We start from the raw sequence: 21,346 nt of genomic DNA, 5'->3' as shown, positions 1-21,346 counted from the left end.
CTGGTGATGACCCCACCCCTCACTTAAACTCCCATTGAATCTATAAACTGTTAGCAGCGCACGGGCAGCTGTTGCTAAATCTCAACCTTTGTACAGGTAATACCTCAGAAAGAGCTCAGGGGTAGAATTCTTCAAGATTAGCTAGAAAAACCATCTATATAACTGTCCTGTTCATCCCATCTTCTAGTTCTCAGCATCCCTTACTCATTTAGCAGGACTAGTCTGGGATTTTTTTGGTGTAATAGCTATTCTTCAAGAGTAAACCCTCTGATGCAGGAGTCTGAGTAATTTTAAAATCTTGAAGATCAAAGCAGATCCCATCAGTATCTTTCACATTTGAGAAAAATGGGTGACTTCTGAGCTAGTTCAAAGAGAGCTGGACATAATTTGCATTTTAAAAAAGAATTTATTTAAACATCTGTTGCTCTTAAATTACAAAAGTTAAAAAGAGCACGCAGTGCACTGACCCACTACTCATTACTTCTACAGCTGTTTTTAGATGTAAGGTGGCTTCTCCAAGATAAGACAACTCAGCATGATCCAAATTCAACTATCCATTTCTCATATTTCTCAATGTCCGCAGCAGATACAGATTTAGAAACTTTCTTCAAAGCTATTTCAAAGTCTTCCATAGTTGTTGGCATGTGCATTTCATCTCGGGAAAGATTTCTTATTTCTTCTGGTGTCAAGCCTTCGATACGTCTTCTCATAGCCATCAACGATGCGTCTCTATTAAGGATGCAAAAAAAGGTTACTCCATACAGGATGGGGAGTTCAGCTGTCTGAAAGGCTCAACACAGCATTTCAGTTAAGCTGCTGCATTCAAAAATATACAATAAAAGAACTGTAAACTTTTATGGGAAGATCTCCAAGTGCTTGTACAACCTAAAATACCATGCCAGCCATATTTTTCAAACGTGGATTTACCCTCACCAGCCCTCTGAACAGCTACTATTCACAGGCCAGGCAAAACAGGCAGAGACTACCTGGTTTATCTCATGCCACTGCATGCCTATCACGTAGCTGCCGCTTAAGAGTATTTTTAAACAGGAACAAGGTAAAGCAATGATTTCACGCCTCCTATGTACAGGAGAAGTGGCTGGAGTGTTCTGAATGTTTCCCAGTCCAAACAGGAACCCCGCTTCAGAGACAGAGGTCTACAGTATCTACCTCCAACCTATACATTCACAGCTAAATGTTAAACCACAAAATCTGTCCAGCCTGTGGCTCCCCAAACCTCTGGCCTCAATAAGCATCAATAAGCATGACTTTATAAGTGTGTCATTTTCTTGCTGCATTAAGTTTGACTCCATTTGGATTTCCAACAGTAATATCAGTAGCAGCAGGTGATGAGGTGAGGTGATAAATGGATAACACTGAAAGACCAAAGTTCCTGCTAATTCATTGGTGTATATAGCTTATAATAATAAGCAAATGCTGCTTATTTTGTCCAGCAGTAAAGAAGAGGGAAGGGTAATCCTGGGGATATCACAACAGTATTGCACCACATTAGTAGGTGAGAAACCAAAGAGAAGAACTTACACATTGTCTACTAGGAGGATTCAGAAAGATGGTTTCAGCACATTGTGTTTCAGTTCCACTCCCTCCCCCCTAAGGAAGCCATAACCGACAGACTTCACAGATTTACTACATAATTGTTAGCAATTAGAACGCATGATACAATACATAGAATTTCCCAACAACCCAAAAAAGTTGCCTTGTTGAACTCCGTCTTAGTCAAGTATCACCATGCTTTGCTGTTATATCAGCATTTGTGAACTGAAAGCCAGTGCTACACAATATGGGGGTGGGGGTGTAGGAGAGCAGGGATGGCGGAGGCACCTCATTTGCCTTCAGACAGCAGTTTACAAAAAACCCAACAAAAACAACCCAACCCACCAAAACACACCCCTCATACACCAACATACCCACAAAATTAAAGTGCAGCTGCCACCACTTTCTTCTGTACAGTCGTTTTGCTGACAGTCATTCCAACATCAGCTCTCAGTGCTTTCTCAAACGCACCCGTAGTGCCTGGAGAAGCACCAAAGCTATATTCAAAAAACAAGCAGCCACCCACTGAAACATGCAGTAGGGGTCAGTTCTGTTCCAAAGGCCTTTCAACCTTCACAGTCCGCTCAAAACAACAATGCAAAGTCAGTTCATACTCACATCTAATATGCAATTTTCATGCATTTTACATTTCCTGAATGTCTTTTAAAAATGAAGTTTCACCTTCACTTTTCCTGGTTATATGCTGACTCCTAGGAACTGTACTGTTATCTCTGACTGGTTTTCACTCTGGCTGAGCAAACTTTAGGTTTCACCTCAAATTCTTTAAGGTAGGAGAATAATTTGAGCAAATCAGAGTTCTTGGCTCACTTTTTCTTAAGTTTTGCTAGTGTCACCAGCAAGGACCGTTACAGCCTACAAGTTTGGACTTCATTGGGCTTATGTACTATATGTCCAGACCATACAAAAGCACTTTTAAATCAGCCATATGTCTTTTTGTCTCATTGTAAATGAAACAATCATGTTTAAGATCTATTTTTCCTGAAACCATCAGCAAAGTGTAGAATACATTCTTACTGATTTCAGATCATGCACATCCAAGCCCCAGTTTGTCTGGATTTATGGTTGCTGCCACCTCAGTCATCTCTAGGGAGACTGTCACAAATGAAAGACTCCGGTATTTGTTCATGGGGTTTTTCTGTTTGTTTCTTTTTGCTTTGGGGTTTTTTAATACTATTTGTACAAGTGGACTTTGATTAAAAATAAAATGCAGCAGCATGTGTGTGTATGTGTATATATATGTGAAATTCACTCAAAAACATAAGTATTCTGACCCTTAAACAAGTGTATTGGTATCCAGTATAAAATTAATTACAATTAAATAAGGAAGGCCAAACAGACTGGAGGAGACAAATGGCAGCTAAAATGCACAAAGTAGCAAGCCAAATAAACTCTTTCATATAACATCAACCTATTGACACAAACGCTTTTCAAAGCACAACCAACACCAAGACTGAGCAAAAAACCACCACAAATTCATCTCACAAACCTACAGATGAAACAAATCTGCACAACGCTGACTCAGAGCAACTAACATACCATTCTTTTCCCAGACACTGTGTAAGGTTTGTTCAGGGAACAGTACTGAGCCTCCAAGCTCTTAGTTTGGCCTTAAGGGGCCCTGCTGATAGAGCCTTTGCTGGCAGTTTTGCATACAGGTCACTCGCATTCATCCCTGCAGCACAGCGTATTGTCCTCTCAGTTGTGCTGACATGTGTTTGCAGAGCTGTGTTAGAAATCAAGGCAAGAAATGGGTCTGCGTTTGAGGAAAGCGATGAGATGTTTTTAATCCAGTACAGTTCTCTTACCCTGTTCAAAGCACAGCCCCACAACAGTTGCGTTGGCACAACTTGGAGGTCAAGCCTTGCACTGCCACATTATTGCTACCTCCAAAGCCTGAAAGCATAGTTACACAGGTGCTTATTAGATGACAACAGCATCTCAAGAAGTTTTGGTTCTTTGTCCCTTACTGCTGATTCCACAGTTTGCCACCACTGCAACTGTGCCAGTGCAAATCTTCAGATGTAAACCAGATGCCTGATATTAGTCTCTTAAAAGATCAGTCCTTTCCTTCCCTTTTCAATTTTTGAAAGAAAAGAGAAGATTGAGGGAACAGTTAGAAGGTATTTTTAGTCTGTTCCAGGAACGCAGGTTATAGAATTAGGCCCACAAATTATCATATGCAAACAGTACTGAGGAGAAGGTAGAAGAAAACTTAAGTCAACCTCATCACTAAAGCCAACACGCTGTGCACACAGCTCTTGTGCTGTCACACAATATGGTATGCCTTTTCTCTGTCAAGGAGGAATAACACTCGTGTTTTTGCTTTAGTTATTCTGGCCTCTGCCACTATCGCCTCTTACGCACAGATGTTCTGCTGAAGTAGCATAACCTCAGTGGAATGACTGCAACTCTACAAGTTCAAGTCTACCATCCTGTGGTTATTCATCACACAAGGAATTTGGTGTACATGAAAGAACATGAAATTTTACCTAAATCACAACTTGTTTCAATTACTATGTTGCAAATGCTTTTCATGATTACTGTATGAAAATATCAAATGGCAATCTAGGTAAATATTACGGCAGTATTTCACCTTTCAGCCATACATAAAAGACAAGTTTCAGTCTGTTTTTATCCAACAACTTCAATCATGTAAATTAGCTACTTCACAAACAGTTTTCTCAGAGTTTGTAGCAGTCAGTAGTAACACAAATGATGCAATGTTAACATACCTGCATACGTTGGTAATGTCTGCACCTGAATAACCCTCCATTTTCTCAGCTATATTTGCAAGGTCAACATCATCAGCCAGCTCCAGCTCTCGCAGATTTATTCTTAGGAGCTCCTCTCTACCTTTTGCTAATCAAAGAACAGAAGATTGAGTCTATACAACTCACTTTCTGAAGATAAATAATGAATTGAAAAAGGATAAGAGAGAAGAATGAGAAAAAGGACACAGTACTTGCTACAAAGATAAACGTTTGACCTGGTCCTGAGTTCATACATGAATTTGCATACGCGTATCAATTAAATTTTTAAACCAGGTGATCAGAACTAAAGGAATAAAGTTTAGATTTTAGTCTTTTCAACCACTCCTCTCCCCAAGTCTTCATACCTGATGGTAAAGGAATGTAAATTCTCTTTTCTAGTCTCCGTCTTAGGGCTTCATCAATATCCCAAGGAAAATTAGTAGCAGCAAGTACCATGACCATCTTGGAAGGATCATCATTTTCAGTAGCCCCTCCAACACCTGCATTGGAGAAAAGAGGACGTAAAATGTACTTAAGTTTTGTGAAATTTCATGTATAGAGAGAACAATATCCACAATTCTATAGTATTAAAGCAGTTGCTCTACCGCATTTTAGTGAGCCCAAATGCAACGCAAAGTGCAAGAGCTGTCAGTTTTCCATCTATACGACAGCCTGCAAGCAAAAATGAGACTTGGTTTAATTAGGAGCAGTGGCCTACGCCACTGCTCAGATCAGGAGGTTCCTCTCTACCATGGCTGGAATGCTTTTACAGCAGAGTTATTTGTATTTCTGCCATTATGATGTTTGAATTTTCACATCAACATCCTGTAACAGCATATGAGGAAAACCAAAACCACCCTCCAAAAACCAAACCATCACACCAAAAACCAGATACTCCCCCACCCCCCTCACTAACAGCCACGCAAAAGCAGCATTACTCCCCTAGAACGTTTCTTTACTTCTCAATTCAGGCCAAATGTTTCACATACACAGGTGGATTATTACAAACTGCTGAAGTGAATGTTTAAATTTGGTGAACTGAATCACAACTTCTCAGAGGCAGAGAGAACACCTCAGTCTCTAAAGTACTGTGAAACTGCTGCTATCTGAAGAAGTTCATTTCATTAAACTTGCTACCCTCTGCATTTACTGTTTTTGCTTATGATCATAGGATTGGGCTGTGGAATAACCATTGTACCCAGTCTGCCTGAAAATTTGCATATAAAACACCATTTATGAACACTCAAGTAAAGGACTTCAAATAGTTGTTACTAATAAAATTAGCTTATGTACATACTTTAGTTATAAGAACGGTATTACAGCTCTGCTGCTAAAGTCAAACATAAAAGGGTATCAACATCAGAGAACCAGAAATAAGTATACAAATCTCCTGACTCACGGAATTCTATCACAAATTACTCCATAGATTAGCACTTTTCAGTTGCTCCTCTCCTTCTCCCTGCTCACCAGGGTATAAAAAGGATGACTCTATAGCAACTTTGCACAGTGTTATCTACTTTTAGAACTTTGTTGATTTGGGAAATATTAACCAAATAGCTGTAATGATCTCAGTGTTTTAAAAAGAAAACTCTCCCAACCACTTCTATAAAAAAATTGCCTTCACTTTTATTTATATCTTTGAGGGGAAAAAAAAGAGTTGAGTCAAAGAAGTTGGGTGTTGTAATTGCCTTTGAAATTTAAATTGGAACAGGTGACAGTTCTTTTGAACCACTTTTTACTTGGTTGTGGAGAAGTAAGTGATATGCTAGGTAAAGACTGAGAGGAGCAGTTAATACTTTTTTTCTTCTGCAGTTTTGAAATCTTGTATTTTCCACTGAATATTCCTTATTCTGGGTCAGTAATATAAGGTCGCTGCTCAGATGCTAAAAGATCTTTAAATAATTGGTATCTTTTCTCCTTCCACACTGGCTGTTGGAATAGAGCATTTGTATCCTTTTATCCTAATTTTACATAAGGCTTTCAAACAAATTGCTTCTGAAGAATGAAGTTTTGTGTTTGGTTTTTTTTTTTTCCTTCCCCAAGTTTTCTGCAGTCCAGCACTTCCCAGTGATCAGATTATTTACCATCCATTTGAACTAGCAGTTCTGCCTTCACACGTCGGCTGGCTTCATGCTCCTCTGAAGTTCCCCTGCGGCTACAGATAGAGTCTATCTCATCAATAAATATCGTAGTTGGGGCATAAAATCGAGCCTAAAGAAATCAGAAGATAAAGCAGAAACTGAAATGGTGGTCTACTCACATTTAAGAAATAGCAGCATATTCAGAGCTGAGTAATGACGCATTTATCCCAATGAATCAGCTATCGAACAATACCTAACCTTCCCTCTCATTGACCGCTGCACTCAACTACAGAGCAGCTGCGCATTCATTTAAGCGGAACAGTTTCTGCAAATTCCTGCAGTTTTTAAGGTTATAAACAAATGTTTAACAAGCTAAAGGCAGTTTTACATACTAGGAATAACATTTATAGCTGTGAAAGTTATCACAGATCGCTTGAATAAGAACTCAGTTAAAGCTAGGACAAACGTTAGGCTAGAATACCACGATATGGAACCTGACCAAGTGACAGGTCAACTGCAAAATAACTCTAACCTTTCTGAAAACAAGAGAGGTCCAAGTCAAGACTCTGTGATAATAAAAGCTATTGCCCTACAGCAGTTGACATGCTGCCCATTGTGTATATGCACTTTTGATTGCTAGGCATGATATAAACTCATTTAATATGACCAAACTATTTTGTAAAAAAAAAAAAAAAAAAAGAAAAATATCTTTTATTTCCTGACTTTTCTGACTACAGCAATTGCAACTCTGCTGCCCTCTTCAGTACTGGGCACCCTAGCAAGCACTGAAAGCAAACCTGATAAGACATGAAAAGAAGACTTCATGTTCTGAGCCAATTTCAAGTGTAACATGTGCTGAAGCCGACTACAGTTTGGAAGTCCACTTACTTTAAGTGAAAAAAAACCAACCCACCCACAACAACAACAAAACACACACAGCCTAAGCAGCGTTCTCACCCAGAAAGCAATTAAACTCTACCTCCAGTTTTACATTCAGGTATGTTCTACAGCACTTACCAGCTTACAGCAAGCTACCTCCAGTGTAACAAGCTAACCCTGAAAATAAAGATGGCCTCATTTTTCAGTTTCTATAAAGCTATTTAGCAATAACCAGATCCTGAATGTACACGGCCAAATCAGAAAATCCTAAAGTGTTTGAAGCTTAGAGAGCTGTGTATGTATGCTCTGAGTTCTACATCTTGGCAAGATTTTCATTATTCCAGATGTAATTCTACTTCATTATCTCACTATTTATGTTCAGAAACTTCAATCACCATTTCAAACAGCAGACGAACAAGTTTCTCAGATTCTCCTCTGTATTTTGAGGTAAGTGTGGAAGAAGAAACATTGAAAAAAGTAGTCTTGCATTCAGTGGCTACAGCTTTTGCCAGGAGGGTCTTTCCAGTACCAGGAGGACCAACCATGAGGACACCCTGTTAAAATTAAAAAGAATCACTTTTAGGACAAGAATCAAAACAGAGACAATTTCACAGTTTGTTTAATAGTGTAATATTAAAATACTAGACATAAACTTTGCCTTGAAAAGTTACTCAAAGGTAAGTAATTAATTACTATTGCTTACTTGCAACAATATAGCTGCAGACAGTGTATTTATCTGCCTGACATGTTCATTCTGTTAGTACTATTTACCAACAAATTTTGTTACTAAGACATGGAAAGAATTTATATAAACTGTAGAACACCTGCAACTTCTTGTTCTGCCAAGATCCAATCTCAGAATCTTACTTATGATCACAGGATCAGATTCTTTCATACCTTCCATGGTCTTCTAATTCCCTTAAAAAACTCTGGCATCCACATCGGTAAAACTACAGCTTCCTTAAGGAGCTTTTTGGCTTCTACTAAATCAGCAATGTCATCCCTGATTTAAAAAAAAAAAAGTTGTCAACAGATTCAGACAGGCTGCAAAAGAATCAGTCCACAGCCTAAACAATATGCAATTAAACTTATTCTTATGTAACAGCTCTTCCATAATTCAGGAAAATTAGTTGGATTTATTTACGTCCTAGTGGTAAAAGCCTGCAACAACTACAGTTGACACCTGGCTAGTAGAGTATAGCTGGATGCAAAAGCAAAGGAAGACACATTAACTATTCCCCTAGAGCACTGTTGTTCTTATTCACTTAAAGAATAAACAGAATAAGGCAAGTTGGTTAAACTAATGCTAGTTACAGATGATGCTTTCTTCCACTTCGGCCGAGTGGTTGGCTTTTCCTGAAACTTGAACACCATCTTTCATCGTTACAAGAACAATTTACTGAAGACTAGTGAAAGGAGCTGAGTTTAAAAAAGAATTTTTAGAATTCCTTTTCAGAGTTACAAATGTACTAATTCTTACAGTCTTATTTTCTTGAGGGTAACTCTCGGGGCATTCCACTTAACAGCATGAGCCCAAGTAATATTTTGGTTTCAAAACATTATCTATATGGAAAATTAGTTTCAAATCTGAAGTTGTAATTTAAGATTGAATATAAAAACTGAAACATGTATCTACATATTAAACTGAAACACATGACAGCTGCATGCATACAAAGTTGTCTGTGGGACTGTTCAGGTTTTTTAAAGCCTACTTTATTTGCCAGAAGGTTTTTGCTCATTTAATCCTCACAAAATCACCTAAGCCTGGAAACATTTGGGACACAAAACCACCTTTGTATAAGGTTTAATATTTAACACATTTATGTAAAGGTACTGACACGTGGTTATATTTTATACCGGCGGTCACATCACGTCCAGCAAGATTTCAAAGGGTTCCTATATTGACATAACTTCTTTGTTAATTGTTTTTCTATCTTGGTACGCCCCTGGGTAGCAAAACAGACTTTTAAATGAAAAGACACTGGCAGACACTAGAATCTCAGACCCTGCAAAAGAGTACCTCAAAAATTGATTTCAGGACTCTCAGAAAAGTTTGAGAAGCTTTATATGGCCAGGATGGACAGGGCTTTGAGAAACCTGATCCAGGGAAAGATGTCCCTTCCCATGGCAGGGGGTTGGACTAGCTGATGTTTAAAGGTCCCCTCCAACCCAAACTACTCCATGAATCTATGGGTGGGGGAAAAAAAGAAGTTCTAAAAACATTCAACTCCACAGGAAGTTTAGTTGCCTATTTAATGAGTAAAAAAACCCTGTAGGCACTTTTTATACGTAAGCATACACTAAAATACTTTATCTTTGTCATATTTTCTAAGAGGAAAAAGAAACAACTCATAAAGACTGGCAGCAGTATTCAGACTTACCATCGAATGTTGGGATTCTGAGAAATTATATCTCTTTCCAAAGCTTCTACTAAATCTTTATCATATCCAGTACTATCAAATTTCTTTGGTTCAGACTCTGAAATCTCAGATGCGGATTTGTTCTACATATAAAGGATATAACAACGTGAATACATAACAATGGTTATGCTACTAATGGATTTTTATAAAAGTCCACAATAGCATCGTACTTCTAGAAGGCAGCAACATAAACCAGCACGAAGATTATGAAGCATCCGTATTACTGCTGCACTGCAGGATCTATAGGGTTCACTGCGACTTCTGTACTGCCCTGGTTGCGTTTCCTTCTCACCAAAGCCAGCATATTGTGCTGATGCAGTTTCTTCGCTTTAGCAGGTAATCAAAACCGCACGCACCTATCCCAGTATAACAGAGTCCGCCTCTTCTCCCAGAGAAATCAAAAACTATCTGAGACAGTAGCTCCCTAGGGGGAATTACATGTAAGACTGGATCAGAAAGTGTCATACTGAGCTAGAGTATCCCAAATCCTGCAAGTACCATAAATATGCCATATATATGGGATGCACAAAAAATTAAGCAGGACTTCCATGTGTAGGATGAGCAAAGGTGATCTACAGGAAGACCACATAAGTAAAAAAGAGCTAATTAACTGATACAGAAGCATGGACAAGAACAGCAGAGAAGCAGCTCTGCAGTAGAGCAGAAGCAAAGAAGCTACACAGTTGAAAGGGCTCAAACAGCAGAGACCATGCAAGGTCACGAAAGGCAATAAAATGCACTAGACATACCCCATTTTTTTATACACTTAACAGCAAGCGCTGGTGATGACAGAACAACTGTAAAAAAGAAGAGAGACCTATCCTGTCTCTGTGTGTGTATATCCTTAGTAGGAGAGGATTATCACTCAAAGACAGCATAATTTAGCTGCTAATAGAAGTACTAGCTTACATAGCTTAACAATTCCACCTTTGTCGTTTATGCTATTTCCACTGGCCGTGACACCTTGCCACAACATAAGGTTGCTGAAGATAAACTCTGTTACATAGATTTTTGATTTATTTAGAGTCTGGAAAATGATGAATTTAGTGTCTTCAGTATGACCTCTTACTCTGGTCATCAGCTAAACTTATGGACACCAGAGCACAAGGAAAAATTAAAGCACTCTGATTGCAAAGAGTAGATCATAGATCATTCTCTCTCATGAAGTATATTGGGTTTTTGTCTGCGTTAAACTGAAAAGAGTCTGGAGTTAATATCAGATCTAAAAAAAAAAGTAAAGGTCTCCCTTTAAGACTAAATAAATCTTGAAATGCTTTGGAACAGGCAAGCTAATATCATTCTAAAAATATATTAAAGCAATTAAACAACCCACAAGGGCCCCTCATTTAAATGAGCTCCATCAAGTTCAGTTTCAGTAATTTAGTGGTATAAATTTAAACTATCTCCAAATTGCAGTAAACAACCCCATATTTACCAGATCACTTCCTCCAGATGAGGGCTTGGGTTTTTGTTTTTTTTTTAATTAACCTGTAATCAAGACCGTCCATAAAGCAAAGATAACCTTGCAAGGTAAAATTCAAATCAGCATGCTGACTTGAACAGGAAAAAAAACATTTTATAGGTATCTAAATTTATAATACACTCAATATTAAGAAAGCAAGACTGAGTTTCCCAACTTCATGAAGTTATTTGCAAGCTTACCTTTTCCTCTTTTCCTTTATTTTGCTGATCCTTTTTTTCCCGGCTACGGACTGCCTTCCCTTTATCATTGGGATTTCGAGAGGATGGACGGTGAGGGCCTCGGACAGCTGCACTTATACGATTATTGTGACCTCTGCAATCACTGCATGGAACAGGCTGACGTTTTCTGGGTCCTGGCGAAGGTCTAATTAGTTGTAACATATGTAAAAAGCCTCAGTGTAAAGTCACTGGTGAGCACTACTAATCAAACCAAGTGCTTACAAACTGAAAAGCCATTTTGCTCACAACAAAAATCTGTATGTCAGGAACAAGACAGACATTTTTAGATCATCACTAAAAATCCATTTTCCCTTTGCCACAAGCTCTGTGCTCATTTGCTTAAAATAAGCTCCTTGCTTTGTATATTTCATAAACAAAAGTAAGAGTAGTATTATGGAGCTTGGGGAAAAAAAAACCAACCAACCCACCCCCAATACATTTTCTCCTTATCACAACGGTCCTCACTCCTACTCAAAGAAACGTAAAGGTTTCTTGGTAACGACAGTTTTATTTTCACTTCGTTTTATTTTCACTTCTTGTGAAAGAAAATATGTATGTGAGGCCTCCAGTTGTTTGAAACTGGCCTACTTTTAGAAGGACATACAAATATTCCAATATTGTGATTGGTATTATGGATTTCTTTTTTAAAGTTCACTTTCTTCCACACACAAATCTATTGCTCTCTCAGATATACTCTTTCTATGGGTCTTCCTAAAATTCCAGCATTAAGAAACTATCAGTCAAGTTTAAGTTCAGGGATATTTCTAGAGAACTCTGATTTGGAGAGCATTTACTTGACCTAGAAAATATGTTCTGATGTATCATTCAAGATATATCAGTATCCAGTATCTTAATAAAAGTTGTCTTTAACTGATTTGCAGCAGTAAGTTTGTCAGAACTGTACATCTCTCTCCACAGTAGAATGCATATTAGACAACATGAATATGCTAATGATAGTATCATAAGTGTTAAAAGGCTTTTCACTCTCCAAATGGAGTAGCTACCAACCTATACTTTTATTTATGAACATCTGGCCACCTCTGAATTCCACCCCAAAGCTCAAAATAAAGTAACAGTGTGATTACACATGGAATTTCCACCTAAATTTGTTAGTTCTGTTTTCTCAGTGTAGGAATTTACTGTGGCTATTCCAATGCAATGTGGCCCAAGTTTTCACTGTGGCTTTTTTGTACTATCGCTACCCAATACGTCACCAGCTGGCAAGATAAACGGAACAGAGAGTTCTCACAAGCCTCTCCTTTTTAGAAATGTGAGTTTGTGTATCTCTTCTCTAGAAAGCTGCAAAACTTTAGGAAAGTTCTACCTTCCAGACTCTGTTCTTCCAGAAGGTTTGAATGAAATTGGCTATCAGTGTTCCAAAGTTATTAAATTATATAAACAGGAACAGTGTGCTCACACAAGACCCATTTCTTTCAGAAAGCAAGCTTAAAATAAATCAATAAAAATTAAAAAGTAAAAATATACCCGTAAACCCTGAAGTTATCTATCTGCGAGAAACAGCTTACAAGTTACCATGTAAGTACCATGTCTGCTTCGCACGTACTCCTGTTCCCTCCTTCATGCTACCACTGGCACATGTTGGAACGCCCAGTTAAACAGTTCAGACAGCTAAACTCGGGGGAAAAAAACCAACAAAAACCAAACTAAAAGCTAAACAAAAAACCACTAGCCCCACAACAGTGCCAGTTTAGCATTCTGAATCAGCTAATCAGCACCAACTAAGACTGAAGGGAAAAAACCCAGGCAACTGCAGAGGGTAGGACTATCCTTTCAGCAGCAGCTATAAGGCCACAAGGCCTTGGTTTCACAGACACTAACGCAGGATAATTCAAAACTACTTCTGAAAAAAGTAGGCTTGCCTGCAGCTGCTTGTTCCCACCCCTTCCCTTGAGCTTATGCTAGCCTGACCCATTCACGAATGAGATCAGGGAACTGCCTTGCTGCATGAAAGGAAATGAGCTTGGACACTTCTAGATTTTACTGTTACTCTGATAATACTTCTTCATCCTTTTCATATCAGCTACATGGAGAATAATTTTAATGTTGATGAGAAGATCAGTTCAGGAATAGAGCTGAGCTTCCATGGAATGACAAGTTTATCTTAACTCGCAGCGAGGTGGGGAGGGCGGCAGTGGGTGCATGGAGAGAAGCTTGACATTAGTCAAGCCTATGTAAGATAAAAGCCCCAGAAGGTTCTGAAGCAGGCTGCCTCAAAATGGCGTCTCCACCATAAATGGTGGCAAGCTGCTGGTGTAAGTGCTACACATCTAAGTTCTAGAACAAAAATTACACAGGAATAGGCTGGAGTCAAAGCACACTTTGCCCTGATAAACATTAGTTTAGGTCTTCAGGTTTCCTCTTACCTACGCTCAGCAGGTACTGGCAAAGACCAGACTTCTGCATCATGAGCTGGTAATTCTTGTTGTGAAGCTTTCAATGGAGTACTGTCTAGTTTAAAACTCTCTAGTGTTTTCATTATATCTTTCACATGCTTAGCTTCCACACTTATCTCCTGCCAAACCTGATAAAAAAAAAAAAGGCAGATTAAGCACATTGCAAATAAGTTTGTAACAGTTCTCTGTTCAAGTTCATGTGATGCCTGGATGGATTCCACAAGGTTTCACAAGCTACCTGATTCTACTTCAATAGACAAGAATAGCACACAACAGATATTAAGAAGGTTTTTCTTCCTTCCCTAGCACATTTAAAGAATAAACAAATAGACTGTGGATTTAACACCAAAGAGGCTTTCAACAAATTTTGCATATTAAATAAATACAACAGAAAAGAACACAATGTAATAGATTGACTGTCAATTAAAAAAATTATGGTTCGTGTTAAGGATAAAATAACATGACAGCCACTACTCAGTTTCTATTAAAGATCTATAGATCACACTACTCAAACAATGACAGGGAAATAAGACTATTCAAAATGACACTAGCCTAAAAAAACTTCAGCTTAACAGGGGAACTGATCAGCAAAAAGCTGACAAGCCAGACAGTGCTCTGGCTCCCCAGCCAGGGCTGTGTTCCAGAGCCTGTTTTGTCACTGTCAGAGCAAGAAGTCATAGACTTAAGTAAGTCTATGTAATAACAAAAAAGCCTATATATAAATAGCATTACAGTTTATCAGAGAATAGTGTAAGGTATTTTTATACTTTTGTTTACTATAAGGTAAGCAGTTTTTGCTACTTTAATGCTTTTCCCTCAAAATGTCCCAAGAAAGTACTATTTACCTGTTGCCATTTCTGCTGCAGATATGTATCTCTGACAGAGTAGAGGTACTTATTCATTTGGTCAAGAACTCCCTGGTAGTAGACCATTGCAGAGTCATAATTTCCCAGTAAGGCATATTCACGGGCCAGCTTTACATTCTCACTGATCATAACAAGGCTCATGTTCAACGTGCATCTGAAAAAAATAGGAAATATTAAGGAAAAAAATCCCAGGACCAAAACAAATTTTTGCAAGTATTTTCATACACTCATTACCTCATTTGGCATATCAAAATATAGAAGCTGGAAATAAACTGGTTAGAAAAAGGTCCTAGAACAAATGTCACCCACATAAAGAGATAATTGTTTCTCTATTATTAGAAATGAAACTCTTCATAGAATTGTATCATGCAAAGAAGATCCTGTTGAAAAGCATATACAAGATATGCAGATTTAAATGAACCGTTGCAAGCCACAACTGCATACTCTCCTTCCTTCTTTATTCTATTGTAAGATAAACAGGTGTTTTACTGTTAGCACTACAAGATCATCCATACTATAATGGCCTGTGGTTTAAAAAAACCCAAAAAAACAATAAACCAAAGCCCTTCTTCCAGATGCATTAAGTTTTGTTCATTTTTTTCGCCTTAACATTCCATGCATGTAACTTTAACAGTCTGATTTTGCCTTGTGGAGAACACTATTTTTCTATTTGGTTGCTTTTATAATACTTCAGTTTTATTCAATGTTTCTACAAAACAAATATCTACTTTCCATGCCCAGCTTGCACCTTCCTATCACCTTCATTTTTACACTTAAGAAGAGACCCTTGAAAAACCTCGAGGCTGCTAGGTTATCACTGAAAGGTAAAGAAAGGCCACAATTAAACATTTAGCGTGTAAGCTACCCACTTTATTTAACATATTGTTCAAACCATGTTACAATTCCCCAACGATGGGTTTTAGAGGGTTTTTTTGAGCAAACATCACAGACTGAGACCACTTCTACTCTGTAGCATTACCAGAATCTACACTATTAGATTAGAATAGCACAGAATTACTATTTATATAAATACGGTAATAAGTAGAAGCAGTAAACTTATTCTTTATGGTACAGCCACTGTCCATATAGCAGTCATCCTGTGCTCTTATCCATTACTTATACGTCCCACTCCCTTCTTCTCTAAGATATCTGCACTGCCTCTACTTTTCCTGCCTCCTGCACACTAAGAATTTCCCCACTCTTCTAATTTCCTAGAACCAAGCACAGAAAACATTAAAATCGGCAAATAAATATGCCTTGCTCTCATTTCAGTAGCTGTACCCAGTACCAGTAAGAAGCAACTGCAGACAAGCAATTACAGCTAAGCCCTGAGATGAAGCATACTTGATACAGATCAACTATTTAAAGAATGTAAGAGGTACTAAACTCACATGCGCAATAAACCGACTTAAGACTGAACACATTTCAAGACCAGGTCGTGGTCAAATTTGGATGCATTATCAGAGGTTTCCAAAGCCCCACTTAGTACACACCAGACAACCTATTCCCATAATATCCGCTCCCCACTGTAAAGAGGGGATGCTAAGTACAAATCAAATGTTTTAAGACTTCCACTCCTTTTCCCATCCCCTTCCCACGCAGCTTTATGCACAGACACACAGCTGATCCATTCCTGAGCCAACATGCTCTTCCTTCCCCAGTTTCCCCTAAGCAGATAGCTGCTGTGAGAAGTTTCAGCCCAAAGAGCAACACCCTGGCAGCAGCAGAGCTGAAGACAGGCTTCTGACAGCCCACACCCATCTGCACAGAAGGGACCTGGGGGGTTGAGTCTGGAAACTGCTATCATAAGAACCTACACTATGTAATCTCACTCCAGCCAGAGACTCGCTGAGCTGGCCAAAACGACATCTGCAAGCTGATATAGTTAATGTGACCAGCAACTACAAAGACTACCATATCCTAGTCTAATTAGGCTTTGGAAACACAGTTTGACTTCGGACATTTGCTGTTTTTTACCTCAGGAGAAAGAGCCTGAAGATGTTTGTCAACTGTTGTACGGATCATCACACAGATATTACCAAAGTTCTCTCTGCTATATTTAGGAGCAAGCTTTTCCACTCCTGCTCATCCTACCAGATACACCTGTTTGCCTGTCCTGAGAATTCAAACTGATGACTAACACTACCGAAATCACAAGTTGAGCAAGATGCTAATAAACATTTTAAAAATCAAGTAATAGCAAGTTACTAAAGCCAAACTAGACCTTCAAACACAGAGAGAAGTCATAGTTGAGTTTTGGGTTGATTGTGTGGTGGTTTTTTGTTTTTTGGATTTTTTTTGTGTGTGTGATTTTATTTTTTTTTTTTGAATACACTGAGTGCTGTAGAACAATCCAAGCAAAACAGCAAGTCTGTTTAAATATCCAGAAAGGAAAAAAAACCCCAAACCTTGTAGGAGTAGTTTTCATCTGGAAATGTAAAGACAGCAAGAATAAAAAAAAAAAACTAAAAAGAGGCTGAGTCAGAAAGGTATGAAAGCTTGGGACCAAAACAATAGTGTTGCACGTAACAAAAGAGTCAATGTGATTTTCAGGTGAGAAAAGACAGAGAGAGGAAGAACCGAAAGAAGAAACAGATACAGAGGAAGAACACGCTAACATCTCATGGGGGGGTGGGTGGGGAGGAGGTGCTCACTTAAATTTATAGTGCTTCCAACATAACCAAAAGTAGTAATTCCAACAAAAACCCAGGAATCCATCCGTTCCATCAGTAGTACTGAGAATGCAAGTAGTTTAAAATAGAAAACCAACTTAATTTGTTGCTTCATATTGAGTCATAAGAGCAGAAGAGCTTGAAGTGGCTTCTGAATACAAGGCTCTTGTGTACAAGTGGGGCAGAAAAAGCTGCTGACTCTGCCTACATCTGTACATGGCAGCAGCAGCGGCACTTGAATACAGGCAGTGTCAGAGCTGATACACTAATGCACCTGTAACTGAAGATGCTGAAGCAGTTCTAAGCTGGGGGAAAAAAAGTGGAGTTGGAATACTAATCTAAAACCAGATTAAAGTTTGCAGCAGAAAGTCATAGTAGACTGTGGCAGCTCAGAGTGTGGTGTAAGGCACATGCGGGAGAGGTGTGAGGACACACAAATGCAGAGTTAAACCAGAACTGAAGGAATTAAAGCAAAAAAATCCAAAACCAAACCAAACCGCAAAACTAATCCTGCATCACTAAATAATTTTTAAAGCACTTACAAATACCTAGTACTATCACGTAACAGGATGTCAAAGCAGCAAGGCTGCACTTACCACCTATGACCTTTCCATGAATCATGCCCAGTGAAGTTATCTATGTTCCAACAGCAACTGAAATAGTAACGAGCTTGTAAAGTTCACAGCAAACAGGATATGAGGAAAATAACCTAAGCACTTTTCTTGCAAGTTTAGTTCTACATTACGTACACACACACCCCTCAAAAATACTCTCTCTGCACTACCTGCGAGTAAATACAGTCCCTCGAAACTAACACAGGAGAAACCCACCAAATTAACCCATCTCTAGTAACAGAATACATTTTATCATTTGCTCTGAGCACCTAAAATATATCTAGACTTTGGAAGAGCCAAGAGCAGTGGGGGCTGAAACCTAACAAAGGTTCAAAACTTTTGAGAATGAGGTTTGGGAACTCTTTTTTTTTATTTCAAAGATAACAGCCTGACCATCGTCAAGAAAACACTGGGGATAAATCATGTTTTCCACAACGATTTTAAGGTGCTATCGTAAGGAATGACTGTAAGCAATTTCTGCTCGCATCCAAACATTAGCATGTGGGAATTTGTAACCGAACACAGTGATCCTGTTTCATAAATGAATCCCCCACAACTTTAAAAAAAAATGAGAGAGATTGATATACAGATGTTGGGAGGGAAGATTAAAGTTGGGGTCTACCAGTTAGTGCAGGGGACCCAGAAGCCACTCTGCTGACTCACAGAACAGCAAAAGCCATACAAGGAAAACACTTCCAAAGAGTCCTTCAGTCCAACCTTAACGTCTGCACTATGCCAGAGCCTGAATTTTGGCAGACTATACATGTTTCCATTATTTCAACCTGCTATACAGGCTCTGACATCAAAGTAACCATGTGAAATTCGGAAAGCTCTCTCAGCAAACTAGAAGAGGAAAAAAAACCCAAAGAAATAGCTTTCAGGAATTAATTTTTACTGATCGTGGTGGCCTGCAATGGGACCGCATCACCTCCTGACCCCTTTCCAGCTTTAATATTCTTCTTCACAACATCCACTCCTAGCAACATTTAGGATCAACAAGTGATTGTGTTAATTACTTGGGAAATAGAAGAGTCACCAGACTTATTGGATACTAAACAAACTGGTTCTCATCCACTTATTGTATTTAACAGTAACGGTAGCGAAAGAAAAACCACCAGCAACCATGACCATAAGCATATTTAGCTGTTTATGGGGGGGGAAAAAAAAAAAAGATAGAGACACTGTTGGCAGATGATTTTAATGTTTCAAGGCTAAACCTTTCAAAAGACTTAAAAAATAAATTATATTACTTACTCCCCATTTCACAGGGCCTGGCATTCTTTTAGACAGTCAATGTTAAACTAGACAAATTTCTCAGAAAATTTAGGATGGCCTGCAGCAGAATGGGTGTCTAGAACTGATGCTTACTGCTTCTCTCTGTTTGGAGAGGAAACTAGCATAACTGCAAACAGCTCACTTCGTTAAGGAAAAAAAAAATTATACGTAGGCGGAGGGGGAAGGGACAGGTACGAACCGGAGTTCGGCGCTTGAACCAACGCCAGCGGTGCCACAACAGAGCAGCCCACCGGCTCCGGCTCCCGTGGGCAGGGTGCCGAGCCTCTCGGGACGCCACGGCGATTCCCCTAGCACCTGAGAGCTACCGCAGTGACATAAACCCGACGAGAACGGTGTCACGGGTGTCACGACAGCAACGACGGCGGCGGCCGCTCAACAGCGCCCGGTCCCCAGGACGGAGGAGCCGAAACTGCCCTCCCGCCTGGGCGGAGAAGGGCGTCCGGCTTCCCCGTGGGCGGCCCATGCCACTCGGGGCGCGGCCCCTCGCCTCAGGGCGTGGGGGGAACCCCAAAACGGCCACATCGGGGAAGGGGGGCGGCCAGTCCCACCGCTATAAGAGGACGAAACACCGCGGGTCTCTCTCACTTACTGCTCTCCAGAGCTCAGCCCCGCCGCGGCAGCAGCTCCAAACAGCCACGACCCCGCCGCTTCTTCCTCCCCCTTTCCTCCCCCTTTCCTCCTCCTCCTCCTCCTCCTCCTCCAGAGGCGCTAGCCCCGCCCCCGGCCTCGCCCGCCTCCCGCCGCAGCCGGCAGTTTGAAGGCAAATCCGGCTGCGTCACTTCCAGCCGCCCAGGCGGCGGACTGCCCGACGGGAGTGAAGGTTCGCCCAACCGGGACCATAATGTGTCGGCGTCTGTTTTAGCTGATAGCCAGAAGCATTTAAAAAAAAAAAAAAAATCCCAGGAAAAAAAACACCAACCAAAAAAAAAAAACCCAAGGTGGCCCGAACAACGTTCTGTTGTTGAAAAAGAAGTCCGTTGCATTGGCCGGGAATCGAACCCGGGCCTCCCGCGTGGCAGGCGAGAATTCTACCACTGAACCACCAATGCTGATATAGGGATACTTTCCCGCCTCCCTCAGTCAAAGGTGACATGGCGGACTGCGCCTGCGCCGCAAGCTTCCAAACGGTCGCGGCGGGGCGGGTCTGCCCTGCCGCGACCGTTTGAAAGCCCGCGGCGGCGGTTGAGGTGACCAGCCCCACGTCTTAGGAATTTCAACTGTATTAGAAATTTCAACTGTATTAGAAATGTTGCTGTGAGACCGCATTTGATTTTTTAAAAATTGTCTTTAACGCAGAAGCGTTGGTGAGGGTTGGTACGTGCTGCCACAGGTGTAACCTGACAGCACGAAGGAGCCAAATAAAAAGCAAGCTTGTATCTCCAACGAGGAAAAATGGAGCTCTTCAAACTGTTATAAAGGGTGTTGTTCTGGGAAAGAAAACACATCATGTACCAAAGGGCTTAGGAAACATAGATGCTGAGCTCAGTAAGCTGCAGGAAGCTGTCCTTGAGTACCCATGGAACAGTAACTTATCACCTGTCTAAATAGACTCAGCTGCTTAGCAACAAATAGGATCTAAAGGTTGGGCGCAACACAGCAGGTTTATGATAGTCCATCAGGGTGAACTTGGATGACCTACAGCATTATGTAGCCTTTTAATGAAGTTTATCACATCCGTTCTTAAGCTTTTGCTCTTATATTTTTTACTCATTTAATATTGTTAAATTGACAACTTTAGTCTATCCTTTTAAAGAGTGTCTGAATTTAAACCAATCATTTCTACATTATCTTATAGCTATAAGATAAAGAACGCTGTTGATGAGTTTTTAAAATTCTAAGTGTTACTGTATCAGGCCACTTAGCTGATTAGAGCTGGAGGGATTACTCTTCTTCCATTTATGGGTTGTTAGTGAATGAAAAATGGTGCTGTACTTCCACACTGCCACCCCCAACTGAAGGTAGAAGAATTAACATAATATAGTCTCTGCAGTAAGACACTGGTTTCTGCATCAGCAATTTGAGATGTGTACTGAAAGAAGCCGACTGTCTTAAGGGCAATTTTCCCTCCTAATAAATAC

The 21,346-nt window shown here is 39.9% G+C and overlaps 1 protein-coding gene and 1 non-coding gene across 10 annotated transcripts; both read right to left on the bottom strand.

Moving 5' to 3' along the window:
- Positions 1 to 386: 386 nt before the first annotated feature.
- Positions 387 to 20,100, bottom strand: KATNA1 (katanin catalytic subunit A1). 9 transcript variants are annotated; one of them, XR_012659677.1, is made up of 13 exons: positions 19,858 to 19,990; positions 14,666 to 14,840; positions 13,791 to 13,948; positions 11,368 to 11,551; positions 9,667 to 9,788; positions 8,183 to 8,288; positions 7,681 to 7,839; positions 6,410 to 6,536; positions 4,691 to 4,825; positions 4,308 to 4,434; positions 3,112 to 3,468; positions 1,929 to 2,034; positions 387 to 729 (listed from the first exon to the last, which is right to left on the bottom strand). XR_012659677.1 is itself a non-coding variant. In XM_075087962.1 (11 exons), the coding sequence occupies exons 2-11, from the start codon at positions 14,825 to 14,827 to the stop codon at positions 531 to 533; spliced, it is 1,479 nt and encodes a 492-aa protein (XP_074944063.1). In that variant the 5' UTR covers positions 14,828 to 14,840; positions 19,858 to 20,100; the 3' UTR covers positions 387 to 530. The 9 variants fall into 9 exon arrangements, 4 of the variants coding, with proteins under 4 accessions (XP_074944063.1, XP_074944067.1, XP_074944064.1 ...); XR_012659676.1 differs by having other exon boundaries at positions 1,929 to 3,468; XR_012659674.1 differs by lacking the exon at positions 3,112 to 3,468.
- A 146-nt stretch (positions 20,101 to 20,246) lies between these two features.
- Positions 20,247 to 20,317, bottom strand: TRNAG-GCC (transfer RNA glycine (anticodon GCC)). Its single transcript has one exon. It is a non-coding gene; the product is annotated as a tRNA-Gly (tRNA).
- Between the last annotated feature and the right edge of the window lie 1,029 nt (positions 20,318 to 21,346).

Source organism: Phalacrocorax aristotelis, chromosome 3 (genome assembly GCF_949628215.1).
Source record: "Phalacrocorax aristotelis chromosome 3, bGulAri2.1, whole genome shotgun sequence".
NCBI classification, from domain to species: domain Eukaryota; kingdom Metazoa; phylum Chordata; class Aves; order Suliformes; family Phalacrocoracidae; genus Phalacrocorax; species Phalacrocorax aristotelis.
Note: the sequence above shows the minus strand (reverse complement) of the source record. Positions and strands in the feature narration are given on the sequence as shown.